Source organism: Dipodomys spectabilis, unplaced genomic scaffold (genome assembly GCF_019054845.1).
Source record: "Dipodomys spectabilis isolate Male_0828 unplaced genomic scaffold, ASM1905484v1 ptg000069l, whole genome shotgun sequence".
Classification (NCBI taxonomy): Eukaryota; Metazoa; Chordata; class Mammalia; order Rodentia; family Heteromyidae; genus Dipodomys; species Dipodomys spectabilis.
In genome coordinates, this window is record NW_024870746.1 from 24,677,295 (window position 1) to 24,691,551 (window position 14,257).

The 14,257-nt window shown below is 43.2% G+C and overlaps 1 protein-coding gene across 1 annotated transcript in view; it reads left to right on the plus strand.

The window, feature by feature from the left end:
• The window catches only part of Dstyk (dual serine/threonine and tyrosine protein kinase), a 60,647-nt gene that overhangs the window by 20,588 nt on the left and 25,802 nt on the right, over nt 1-14,257 (plus strand). Inside the window, exon 2 of the mRNA XM_042681328.1 lies at nt 1,683-2,071. Within this exon, the coding sequence (XP_042537262.1) occupies nt 1,683-2,071 (389 nt within the window). The remainder of the gene's footprint in view (nt 1-1,682; nt 2,072-14,257) is intronic.

A 14,257-nucleotide genomic window follows, 5' to 3' on the forward strand; every position in this document is an offset into this window, starting at 1 on the left:
CTGGGTGAATACAGACAGATCTCTTTAATTTTTTTGGAAGTGGAGGAGGTTTGAGGATTTGAAGTAGAAGCAGGATAGGTACATTCTGAACCATCTTTTAATGAATCAGGCCTCTTGCTGCTTCAATTACACAAACAAAATAAGCAGCCTGAAAATATTCAGTGTGGCTTATGGGCTAAATGACTAAAATGAATAGTATTTCACTTAGTAATACCACCCAGACTTCAGTTATAATGTGTGTAGTTTCGCTCAAAGGTTGGCCTTTCTGAATCTTAGTTGTAGGGGATCTTGATGCTGAAGAAGTAGGAGAGTGAGAGTTCAGATTCTGACAGTTTCAGTAAAATAAATTGTGATTTCCCCCCTCCCCCAAACTGGTACTACTTGAATCTGTGAGAGGAGGTTAACCAGTTAGATTAGTGGTGATTATCTTCAAAGGGAAACATTTTTGAGATAAATCACATTTCTTCCTAGAATTGTTTTATCCTAGTGGGGAGTTCTTCTCTTTGTCTTAAGCAGTGTCTTTTTACCCATAAACAGAAGTATGACTTGATTGGCAAGTGTGGCATCGGTGAGCTGGCAGCTTGGGCACTGTCTCAGCCATCAGAGGTATGAACTGAATGTAGTATAGCTGTCAGTCTTGAAAAAGTTTTCAGTGGTGGGTGCTGGTGGCTCACGCCTGTAATCCTAGCTACTCAGGAGGCTGAGATGAGGATCACAGTTGAAAGTCAGCTCTGACAATAATGTCCATGAGACTCTTATCTCTAATTAGCCACCAGAAAACTGGAAGTGGTGCTGTGGCTCTTCAGCCTTGAACTGAAGAGCTCAGGGACAGTGCCCAGGCCTAGAGTTCAAGCCCCATGTCTGACCAAAAAAAAAGTAAAAAAAGAAAATATTTTCAACGCGCGTGTATGTGTCTGTGTGTCTGTGTCTGTGTGTCTGTGCATGTGTGCACACACATGCCCATGTGCAGATCAGCTCATACATTTAGGTAAACATGTGAGAAGCATAATAGGATAAAATTGCATATGGATGGCAGGGAAGTTTGAGGTCTTAGTGAGAAGGAAGGTTTTAATTTTCACACATTCAACTATAGTTTCTCCTTGGACTCATGTTCCAGTGATTGACATTTTAATGATTACATTTGTATGGAATTCTTACAAACTCCTGAGGCTGTCCCTCTTCAGAATGAAAAAGGGAGGAACAGGTTACTGCCATCTTCTAATAGAAATAACAGCTTGTTCTCTGGGGATGTGCTGAGGAAGGAAACTCTTTGATATTTGAAGAACCTTTTTTGACTGGGATATTTCCTTTTTTTTTTTTTTTTGTGGGTCATGGGGCTTGAACTCTGGGCCTGGGCGCTGTCTCTCAGCTCTTCAGCTCAAGGCTAGCGCTCTACCTCTTGAGCCACAGTGCCACTTCTGGTTTTCTGGGTGGTTTATTCGAGGTAAGAATCTCAGGGACTTGCCTGCCTAGGCTGCCTTTGAACCGTAATCCTCAGATCTCAGCCTCCTGAGTAGCTAGGATTACAGGCAGGAGCCACTGGCGCCTGGCTTTGGGATATTACCTTTAACTTAGAGTTCCTGGAAATTTTTCCTTTAGGACCCTGATGTCCTAATGGAGTCTCTCTGTTCCTTCTCACTCTTCTCTCTACTCCTTTTCTCCTCCACTCTCTCCTCTACCAGGCCAGCTGAGCTGCATTTCCTTCCCAGCTAAGGAAGAGAAGTACCTCCAGAAGATGGTGGACTGCCTCCCCTGCATCTTGATCCTCGGCCAGGACTGTAAGGTCAAGTGCCAGCTGTTGAACCTGCTGTTGGGGGTGCAGGTGCTTCCCACCAGCAAGTTGGGCAGCGAAGAGAGCTGTAAGCTTCGGCGCCTCCACTTCACCTATGGGACTCAGACCCGTGTCAGCCTGGCTCTCCCTGGACAGTATGAACTAGTGCACACACTGGCTGCTCACCAGGGCAACTGGGAGACCATCCCTGAGGAGGACTTGGAAGTTCAAGAGGACAGTGAGGATGCTGCTCATGTTTTAGCTGAACTGGAGGTGACAATGCACCATGCCCTCTTACAGGTACCCATCTCATGTACCAATTGTACATTTTTGTACCAGCTTGGCATTTATTTTGACTTTTTGAAAGAGTGACTTGATGCTGTACACTCTGGGCCCTGAGCAACAGCTTGCAGAGTCAGAAGAATTATTTCAGAAAGTTGAAAATAGACCAGGCTGAGGCAGTGCCCATCACTGCCTCCAATCACTATTGTTGTATGGTCCTGGGTAATGTGATGTCTCCTAGCATGAAAGGAAAGGATTATGTGATAATTGCATCTTTTTTTTTTTTTTTTTTTTTATTTCAAGTGATCTTTAATATGGTAAATTATAGATTATCTTTTTTTTTTTTTTTTTTCCCCCTACCATCCCCTCCCTCCCTCCCTTCCCCGAGGTTCTTTTTTTTTTTGATTGTGATTAAATGATTACATAATTTCAAAGTCACAAGTTCATTCTAACTTCCCTGGAGCAAATTGTCTACCACAGTCTGTAATATATAACAGTGTTCACATGTTATATACCATATTTGTGATCAGCAGCATGAGGATATTTAGTAGTGGTTCAACCAGATGAGTGGGAGTTCTTTGTTTCTTAAGTCCTGTTAGTTTTGTCGTATCACCTAACCTTTTGGATTTAGCATCCACTTATGAGGGAGACCATGTACCGTTTGTCTCTTCGTTCTTGGCTTACCTCGCTCAACATGATTCCTTCTAGCTCCATCCATTTCCCTGCAAATGCCATTATTTTGTCATTTCTAATGGCTGCATAATATTCCATTGTGTATAGATACCACAATTTTTGGATCCATTCATCTGTGGTGGGGCACCTAGGTTGTTTCCATATCCTAGCTATTGCGAACAGTGCTGCAATAAACATGGAGGTGCACGTGTCCTTGTATATTGGTTCCTGTTGTTCAGGGTAGATGCCTAGAAGTGGTATGACTGGGTCGTAAGGGAGGTCAATCTTTAGCTTTCTAAGGACCCTCCAGACTGCTTTCCAAAGTGGTTGTATAAGTGGACATTCCCACCAGCAGTGTAATAGGGTTCCTCTTTCTCCACATCCCCTCCAGCATTTGTCGTTGGCTGATTTGTGGATGTGGGACATTCTGACTGGGGTAAGGTGGTATCTCAGGGTTGTCTTTATTTGCATTTCCTTCACCACCAGGGATGATGAACATTTCCTCATGTGTTTCTTTGCCATTTTTATTTCTTCATTTGAGAAGTCCCTCTTTAGCTCCCTTGCCCATTTAGTAATTGGTTTGTTAGGTTTGGGAGGGATTAGTTTCTTGAGTTCCCTGTATATACAGGATGTTAACCCCTTGTCTGATATATTGCTGGTAAATATTTTTTCCCAATTAGTTGGTTGTCTTTCTAGCTTAGTTGCGATAGATTTAGCTGTGCAGAAGCTTTTTATTTTAAGGTAGTCCCATTTGTCGAGTCTCTCTCCAACTTGTTGTGACCCTGGGACTCTGTTCAGGAAGTTCCTTCCTGTGCCTATTAGTTCAAGTGTCTCTCCTACTCTGTCCTGCAGTAGTTTCAGAGATTCAGGTTTAATGTTAAGGTCTTTAATCCATTTTGAGTTGATGTTGGTGCATGGTGATAGGCTGGGGTCCACTTTTAGTTTTCTGCATGTGGCTGCCCAGTTTTCCCAGCACCAGCGGTTGAAGAGGCTGTGTTTCTTCCATTGTATGTCTTTGGCTCCTTTGTCGAATATCAGCTGGCTGTAGGCCTGTGGATTTATATCTGGATCTTCTATTCTGTTCCATTGGTCTTCGGGTCTGTTTTTGTGCCAGTACCATGCTGTCTTTGTGATTATAGCTCTGTAGTAGAGTTTGAAGTTCGGCATGGATAGCCCTCCCATATTGTCTTTATCCCCTAGAATTGTTTTGGCTATTCTAGGTCTTTTGTTGTTCCATATAAATTTTTGGACTGTTTTCTGTATTTCAGTGATGTACGTCATTGGGATTTTAATAGGAATTGCATTGAATTTGTATATTAGTTTTGGAAGTATCACCATCTTTACTATATTAAGTCGGCCTATCCAGGAGCATGGGAGGTCTTTCCATTTCCTAGTGTCTTCTGCAATTTCTTTCTTTAACTTTTTATAGTTCTCATTAAATAGTTCTTTTACATCTTTGGTTAGGTTAATTCCTAAATATTTTATTTTTTGGGAGGTTATTGTGAATGGGGTTGCTCCCTTTATTTCCCTCTCTTCCTGTGTGTTATCAGTGTATAGGAAGGCAACTGATTTTTGTGGGTTTATTTTGTATCCTGCTATTTTGCCGAAGTGACTTATGATTTCTAAAAGTTTGGGGATGGAGTTTTTGGGATCGTGGAGGTATAGTATCATGTCATCTGCAAAAAGGGATAGTTTCACTTCTTCTTCCCCTATGCGGATCCCTTTAATGTCTTTTTCTTGCCTTATTGCCCTGGCTAAGGGTTCTAGGACTATGTTGAAGAGGAGTGGAGACAGTGGACATCCTTGCCTTGTTCCTGTTTTTAGGAGGATTGGTTGTAGCTTTTCCCCATTAAGTATAATATTGGCTATTGGTCTGTCATAAATGGCTTTTATTGTTTTTAGAAATGTTCCTTCTATTCCTATTTTCTCCAGAGCTTTTAGCATGAATGAATGTTGAATTTTATCAAAGGCCTTTTCTGCATCTGTGGCGATAATCATGTGATTCTTGACCTTGGCTCTGTTGATATGCTGGATTACATTTATTGACTTACGTATGTTAAACCATCCCTGTGTCTCTGGGATGAAGCCTACCTGATCACAGTGTATTATTTTTTTTATGTGTTTCTGGATTCTGTTAGCTAGAATCTTGTTAAGGATCTTTGCATCTGTGTTCATCAAGGAAATTGGCCTGTAATTCTCCTTTTTGGTTGGGTCTTTGCCTGGTTTGGGGATGAGTGTGATATTGGCTTCGTAGAATGAGTTTGGGATAGCTCCCTCCTTCTCTGTTTCTCTGAAGAGCTTGAGGAGTATGGGTATTAGTTCTTCTTTAAAGGTCTTATAGAATTCTGCTGTGAATCCATCTGGTCCTGGGCTTTTTTTTGTTGGAAGACTTTTGATAGCTTCCTGTATCTCATTATAGGATATTGGCTTATTTAATTGGTTAACTTCTTCTTTGCTCAGTTTGGGTAACTTGTATTTCTCTAAAAATGCATCCATTTCCGCCAGATTTTCTTCCTTTAGAGAGTATAGCTTTTGAAAGTAGTCTGTTAGAATTGTTTGGATATCTTGGGTACGTGTTGTGATGTTTCCCGTGGCATCCCTAATCCTATTAATATGGGTTTCCTCTCTTCTTTTTTTAATTAATCTTGCCAACGGGCCATCAATTTTGTTTATTTTTTCAAAGAACCAGCTTTTTGTTTGGTTTATTTTGGTTATGGTTTTCTGATTTTCTAATTGGTTAATCTCTGCTCTCAATTTGGTTATCTGGCTTCGTCTAGTAGCTTTAGGTCCCATTTTTTCTTGTTTTTCTAGCTGTTTTAGTTGCAACATGAGATTATTTACTTGGTCTGTCTCCATTCTCTTGATGTGGGCACTGAGGGCAATAAATTTGTCCCTCAGGACTGCTTTTGCTGTGTCCCACAAGTTTCTTTGTGAGGTGTTTTCATTTTCATTGAGTTGTAGGAAATGCTTTATTTCTTCTCTGATCTCTTCTGTTACCCAGGCGTTGTTAAGGAGTGTGCTGTTCAATTTCCATGTATTAGAGAAATTTCTGCGGTATGCTTTGTTATTGAGAGCTAGCTTGATTCCACTGTGGTCAGATAGGATACAGGGGATTATGTCGATCCCTTTGTATTTGCTTAAGTTCCTTGAATGAACTATGATATGGTCTATTTTGGAGAAAGTTCCATGAGCTGCTGAGAAGAATGTGTACTGTGTTGTTTTAGGGTGAAATACTCGGTAGATGTCAGTTAATTCCGCTTGAAGTATGGCCTCACTTAATTCGGTAGCTTCTTTGCCAATCCTCTGGTTGGTAGACCTGTCCTTTGGTGAGAGTGGCGTGTTAAAGTCTCCTAGTATTATCGTATTGGGATCTATTTTATTCTGTAAGTTTGAGAGCATTTGTTTAACATATCTGGGTGCACCAATATTTGGGGCATATAAGTTGATGATGGTTATATCCTCCTCTTGGATTGTTCCCTTTATTAATATGTAGTGTCCGTCCTTGTCTTTCTGTACTGATTTTAATGAAAAGTTTATTTTGTCAGATATCAGGATAGCTACACCTGCTTTCTTATTGGGGGAATTTGATTGGTAGATCCTTTTCCACCCCTTCACTCTGAGTTTGTTTGTATGTTTGGCTGAGAGGTGGGTCTCCTGAAGGCAACAGATGGATGGGTCTTGTTTTCTGATCCAGTCCTCAGTTCGTTTTCTTTTAATTGGCGAATTCAGCCCATTTATATTAAGAGAAAGTATAGAGAGATGCATTGTTGTCCCTGCCATTCCGTTTTCCTAAGTTTTTCTTCTTTCCTTTCCTCCTGTGCTTGCTCAGTTAGACTTTGAGTAATGCCTGTTTGGGGCAGGTCCCAGTTCCTGGTTGCTTTCTTCAGGTTGTGTCCCCCCTCTTAGAATTCTTTGTAATGCTGGCTTAATGTTTATGTATTCATTTAGTTTTTCTTTGCTATTAAAAGTTTTCAGTTCTCCATCGAATGTGAATGCTAGCTTTGCCGGGTATATCAGTCTGGGTTGGCAGTTATTGGCTCTCAGGGCTCGTATGGTGCTTTCCCAGGCTTTTCTTGCATTCATTGTTTGTGTGGAGAGATCTGCAGTGATTCTAATTTTTTTCCCGTTGTAGTATAGCTCCTTCTTCATTTTTGCTGCATGCAGGATTGTTTCCTTATTATTCAGATCCATCATTGTTACTATTATGTGCCTAGAAGTGTTTCTCCTGGGATCTTGCTTGTTGGGTGTTCGATAAGCTTTTGTGATGTAGTTAAGATGGTCGTTTTTGAGGTGGGGAAAATTTTCATTGACTATCTTGTTAAATAGGTGTTGCATTCCCTTGCTCTGGAATTCCTCACCTTCGTCCACTCCGATTATGCGAAGGTTAAATTTTTTAGCATTATCTGCTTGCTCTTGAATTTCCCTTTGGTTTAATTTGAGTGATTTTTCCATATCTGTCACTTTTTGGTCCAGTTGGTGTATTCTGTCTTCTGTATCTGACACTCTACCTTCCATTTCATTCACTCTGTTGACCGTGGCTTCTATTGTGGTTTGCATGGTGGAAATGGATCCCTTTATGGATTCAATGTTGGTTCTCAGAGTACTGATCTCACCTCTCGATGAGGTGAGATCAGTATGCATTACCTCTAATTTGGCGTTTATCTCACTTCTTACTGAGGTTTGTGCAGCTTCTATTTTTGCATCCAATTTTTGTTTGATATCCTGTATATCTTTTGATAGTTCATCCTTGTGCTCTTTCAATTTCTGATCCATTTCTCGCTTTATTTCTTGAGTCATTGCCTCCAGCAACCCTTGGATGTAGTTTTTGTCTTCCATTCCTGCTTTGCTCCCACTGGGGCTCTCCCCTGCGTGGCTGCTGGCTTTTGAGGTGAGCTTGCTGTCCTGGGTAGTGGTAAACCTTGTGATTTTTCTCTGTGATTTTCGCATGGGGGTTCAGGAGACTGCTCTTCAATCTTGTTTTGGTGTGTCTGTCTTTGCTTGGTTGCTGATTCTGTATTGGTAGAGAGAGTCTGTGCCTGATCTGGATTCTGTTGGGAGCCTATTTCCAGCTGCTATTCACTTAGGATTCTCAGCTCTCTGCTGTAGCAATTCCCGCCTTTGGAAGGGTTGAGCAGCCTAGATTGCTTGTGTTTGCTCCTGCGGGTGCTCTTGGGAAGATCAGATGCTCTGGATGCACTCTCCCAAATACTGGAGTCTGCTATGGGCTCCTGATGTGTTTTTGTTTGTTTGTTTTGGGCTGGTTGTGGGCTTGAACTCTAGGTTTGGGTGCTGTCCCTCAGCTCTTCAGCTCAGGGCTGGCACCCTACCATTTGAGCCACAGCCCCACTTCTGACCCTTTTTGCTTTGTTCAGGTGCCGGTCCCCTGGCCTGGTTCCGGCCCCAGCCTGGAGCGCACTCGTTAGGCCTGTGCTAATGTGTATACCACCTTGGTTATGCAGCCTGGAGGACACAGTTCAAATTTCTTCTACTGTTGGTAGTCTTGACCCAGGGGCACTGTTCCTGGCTTGAGCATTTAAGCTCCCTTCCAGGGGCGCTCTTGCTCTGGCCTGGCCAGCAGAGTGTCCTGTGGTCCGGGTGTTGGGGTAGGGAGTCTAGGTCAGGGTCTGGGGATTCCCTCCAGCTCTGGTCTCCCTTGATGGATTCCCTGTCCCCTGATGGGTACTCACCCTGTAGGTCGTCAGTTGTTGTTGCAGTCCGTCAGTTGTTGCAGTCCGAGTTCAGTTGGGGTGGTTGCGGGCTGGGTTGGGCGGCCCCCCGCCGGGTAGTTGCGATCGCGATTGGGCGGGTGTTCTGCGGACAGGTCCCTTTGTGGCGCTGCTGGTGCCGGGCGGCTTTGGCGGGATGGAGCCTCTCCGCTCCGGTGGAGAGTGATGGGTGGGGTGGGATCCTCCTGGAGACTCCCGGCTGGTAGGTTTCTCTGTTCCTGGCGATCTGCTGTTCTGCAATCCGGTACCTGGTGATCTGCAAGCAGCCCCCTGTGTCTCTGTGGCTCCGGCAGCCCCCGCCGGGCCGGCTGGCCGGCGGCTTGGCGCACTGCCGCACGGCCAGTAAAGGTTGGGGGAGGGGTCTTTGCTCTTCTCTGTTCTGAAATTCTTCTTTTCCTCTCTTTCTTTTTTTTGTTATTTTCCACCTCTGGTTTTTCTCTGAGTGTTCGTCTTTTTGTTGTTGTCGGTCTCTTGGGGAGATTAAAGGTTGGAACTCGAACTCTCTTTTTGGTTGGAGAGAGCTGTGGCGTTTCCCTACTGCCCCGTCGCCATCTTGGTCTGTTAGCCGATAATTGCATCTTGACAGAGTCCTTACCATCAAAGTTAGAAAGCCTTTTTTTTTTCTTCCTGGTGGTACTAGGAATTTTTTTTTTTTGTGGGTTGTGGGGCTTGAACTCTGGGCTTGGGCCCTATCTCTCAGCTCTTCAGCTCAAGGCCAGCGCTCTACCGCTTGAGCCACAGTGCCACTTCCGGTTTTCTAGTGGTTTATTGGAGATAAGAGTTTCACAGTCTTTCCTGCCCGAGCTGGCTTTGAACCACGATCCTCAGATCTCAGCCTCCTGAGTAGCTAGGATGACAGGCGTGAGCCACCAGCGCCCCGCCTGATACTGGGAATTTGAACTTAGGCCTTGCTCTTGCTAGGCAGGTGTTCTGCCACTTAAGCCACACCCCCTAGCCCGTTTTTGCTTCTTTATTTTTTTGTTGGTCATGGAGCTTGAACTCAGTGTCTGGGCACTGTCCCTGAGCTCTTTTTGCTCAAGGCTAGTACTCTACCACTTTCAGCCATATCAGTTTTCTGGTAGTTAATTGGAGATAAGTGTCTCATGGACTTTTCTGCCCAGGCTGGCTTCAAACCTTGATCCTCAGATCTAAGCCTCCTGAGTAGCTAGGATTACATGTATGAGCCCCTGGCACCTGGCTGCTTTCTTTCTTTCGTTTATTTATTTATTTTGGTCGGCCATGGGGCCTGAACTCGGGGTCTGGGCACTGTCCCTCAGCTCTTCAGATCAAGGTGAGTGCTCTACCACTGGAGCCACAGCGCCACTTCCGGTTTTCTGGTGGTTTATTGGAGATAGGAGTCTCACGGTCTGTCCTGCCCGGGCTGGCTTTGAACCGTAATCCTCAGATCTCAGCCTCCTGAGTAGCTAGGATTACAGGCGTGAGCCACCAGCGCCCAGCTTGCTTCATTTATTTTTAAAAATAGAGTCTTGCATTTTTTGCCCAGGGCCAGCCTTGGACTCTGATCCATCTATGTTTGCTCTCAGATAGCTGGAAGCACAGGTACATACCATCATGCTAGGCTTATTAGTTGAGCTGGGGATCTAGCTGACTTTTACCTGGGCTGGCCTTGAAACCTCAGTCTTCCTGATCTCCCCCTTCTGAGCAACTGAGAATAAAGACAAACACCATCTCCCCCAGTTCCCTTGTTTCATTCTTAGTAGTAAGTTGTTACTGGAATTTATCTAGCCATCCCTAAGAGACAGTAGGATGATGAGTAGTTAACATTCTTAATAGAAATGAGACCAACTGAAAATTTTTGTTGGTTTTTCCTGAGATCTAGCCATTAATTTACCAAATGGAACAGTTGATTTCTTCTGCTTTATAAGGAGCCAATATCTGGCTCAATGTAAGAAGACATAGAAGTTTTGTCATTTGAAGACTATTTAGGCTTCTCTTTTCACATAAACTACCAAAGAGAGTACACCTGCTGTGGTATTTCCTGAGAGATCATAGTTTTTCTCTGGTGTTCCTGCCTCCACTTAGGAAGGACTCTTCTCTTCTGGGCTTCTGTTGCTACTGGGTTGCTAGGACTAGGCCATCTGACTTGACTGAATGAGGATTGGCAAAGGATGTGCCTGTCAGCAATCAGGAGTGGGTAGGAATAAAAGATGGTGATCATGCTTGGAATGAAGAATTCCCTTAGGTGGCTATACCAGAGAGGTCTGGCTGGTTTGGCAGGACTCAGGAGTGTGGTTTCTTTTGCCTTATAAACTCTTCATCTGTCCCTCTTGAGTCCTTTGGTGGTAGCTGCGGTTTGTGATGCTCTTTAATTGGAAATTGGTTTCTCGTTTCCTTCTACAGTCCATGTTGTTTTTTCTTTATATGTTGGAGAGAACTGTAACAAGTCCTTATTTTCTCTTAAAGTTTTAGTGATCGGTTTCTTCTAGTGTTCAGACTGAGAACTTGACACTTCTTAGATCCAGGAAAATGTGTAAATTCCTCGATAACTCTGATAATAGCTCTGGTAGTAACTCTTCTCTATTTTCATTATTTATTTATTTTTGTTGGTTGTGGGTCTTGAACTCTGGGCCTGGGTGTGATCCCTCAGCTCTTCAGTTCAAGGAGAGCGCTCTACCACTTGAGCCACAGTGCCACTTTTGGTTTTGTGGTGGTTAACCAGAGATAAGAGTCTCACAGACTTTCCTGCCCGGGCTGGCTTTGAACCATGATCCTCAGATCTCAGCCTCCTGAGTAGCTAGGAATACAGACGTAAGCCGTGAGCACCTAGCCTTGTTTGTTTATTTTTGAGGCAGGGTTTCCTGCAGAGCCCAGGCTGATCTAGAACTTGTAATCTTTCTGCTTATGCCTCCCAAGTGCTGAGACTACAGGTGTGAGTCCCTATACCCACCTCAAGTAATCCTTATGTACTAAGGTCTTTGCATCTGACCATAAGCTTCTTCATAATTTGTCACTATTTGATCCATATGCAATCTCTGTAGAATATTGCCTTGGTGCAGTTCTTTCAAGGTTCCAATTGCTTAGCTTTCACATGTTTTTATATTTTTTAATTCGTTGTGAGAAACATATTTTTGATCCTACCATTTGTAAGAACATGGATGGACTAGAGGACATCTATATTAAGTGAAATAAACCAGGCAAAGAAAGAAAAATACTGCATGATCTTTTTACACAAGTGATTTAAAAGGTCAGATATACTTAGATAGGGAATAAAAAAACTGGGTTGGGGATGTGGAGAGAAGGTAAAAGTTGGGAGGAAGAAATAGAGTGATACAGGTTAATGGACACAAAATAACAGACATACAGAATAAACAGGTATAGACAGGGAATGTTCAACATGGAAACGGTGGAAACATGGAAAAGATAACAGAAATTGTACTGTACTTGGAATTTTTGTTAAATAACTAGATCATAGCTCCTCTTATCACAGAAGAATTTAGGTGATATGGCAGGTTGCTTCACTGCAGTAATGGTTTTATTGTCTACCTGTATCTCATACATCATGTTGTAACCTTAAATGTGCACAATAAGTTTATTTGAAAATTTTTCAAATAGATCAGGTGCCAGTGGCTCATGCCTCTAGTCCTAACTATTCAGGAGGCTGAATCTTGGTTCAAAGCCAGCCGTGGGCAGGAAAGTCTGTGAGACTCTTTATCTCCAATTAACTACCAGAAAGAGCCTGAAGTGAAGCAGTGGCTAGCCTTGAACAAATAAGCTTAGGGACAGTACCCCAGCCCTGAGTTCAAGCCCCAGGACGGACACAAAAAGTTATTTTAAAAAATATTGAAGAGCCGGGCGCCGGTGGCTCACGCCTGTAATCCTAGCTACTCAGGATGCTGAGATCTGAGAATCGCAGTTCAAAGCCAGCCCGGGCAGGAAAGACTGTGAGACTCCTATCTCCAATAAACCACTAGAAAACCGGAAGTGGCGCTGTAGCTCAAGTGGTAGAGTGCTCGCCTTGAGCTGAAGAGCTGAGGGACAGCGCCCAGGCCCAGAGTTCAAGCCCCATGACCAACAAAAAAAAAAAAAATTATTGAAGAAGCGCCCAGGCCCAGAGTTCAAGCCCCATGACCAACAAAAAAAAAAAAAATTATTGAAGAGTCTCATGAAGGAATACCCTTTCTTCCTGTGGTACACTTTTATATTCTCTTTGGTTCAAAAAAGATGGTAGCAGGCTGTGGGGGAGCGAGGGTGACAGCAGCCCACTTAATTGATGTGACCCAATACACCGTGACCTACACCTTAAAAGCTACCATTAAATAGCTGAAACGATTCCCATTTTTACTTTACAATCTTGGAATGTGAACAAAGCCATCTGCATGAGAAGCAAATTAGACTGATTAAAATTTCTAATGTTCATTTCCTTTTGTTCCATGAGTTGAAGTGATAGAAGAAGGCTACAAGAAGGAAAGTGCAGGCTGTTCCTCATGCGTACATGGGAGTACATTTTTTCACTACCAAGAGCTCCCAGGCTTTGCTCCTGATAATGCCCTGAGCACACAACTGAGATCACAGTTGAGGAGGTTACTGAAATTGCAACACCAAATCAGCTTTATCTCGGCACAGTTAAAATACAGATCCTCACTCTCCTGGAGGAATTCTCTAGTCTCTCATGTTGTTTCACGTGGCCGACAAGGAGCCGCGGTGTTTTTCCGGATCTGCCTTCTTCTTCAGTGGTTATAATGTACAGCTGGGAATAGACCCCAGTGATTCTAAGTTTACACCACCTGATGCCAAGCTCAGAGGACTTTGCAGACTGTGTGGGATTCAGGAACTGACCTTTTCCTGCAGTTGGACTTGTATCTCTGTTAAACAAATCAGAGATGTTCAGCTCACTGCTGGGAGCAGTGCACAGAGCTACCCAGAAGACTGCTCATGTTAGTAAAAAAAAAAAAAAGATCTTTTTATATTGCTTTGGTTATATTTAGGAGCTACAAGTTTGCTCTAAACAGCCCTTGTATTTGGTTTGTAGAGGGGGTGGCAAAGAAAGGAAATATTAGCTAAAGGAAACCAAGATTGAATTAGGGGAAATGAGATGTTCATTTTGAACTGTCAGATTATCAAAGCAGAATTTCCCACTCCCTTCGTATACAATAGTCATTCTTCTAATACATTTCTTTAAAGTCTTCATAAATTAGCCATTTTCAGTTTGTTCTAGAATAGACCAATTCATATGGACCCAGACTTATTGATATCCTCAGCTTTTTAGTTCTGAGTCCCTTGAGATTCTTGGCTCATAATTCAACAATAGAGGAACAATTTGAAGCCATAATTGTCTGAGGCCTTGTTTAGTGTTAGAACACAGTATTTTTCCAGTTGGCAGCACATTTCTTCATTGCTCATATTCACTGCTTCTATCTTTATATGCAGATGTACTTCTCTTTCCCCACCCTCCCCTCCTCTTTCTAACACCTACATCTGCTACCTCCTTTTTAATCTTACAGGTGTAATGAACTGTTGACAGCCTCGCAGTTGCTCAATCTGGTGTGTGTGTGTGTGTGCACGCACACGCATACACACGCACACACGTAAATAACTGTAAAAAGGAGCCTTGAGAAAAAAAGCAAGAAAACAAGGTCCTGAGTTAAAGAAAAGAGAAAAATGGGAATAAAAAGCAGCAGAGGTGATTCGACCTGCTCAGCGTGAGAGGTTCCTGCTGCCTGGCAGTGGCACTTCATTTATTTTGGCAGTTGCATACATTCTGTTGTTCTGCTCGTAGCAGTAGCCTGCTTATCCCACCAGCCGCGTCTGCCCCTTTGGATAACTATACACATGACCTGGGAGCCAG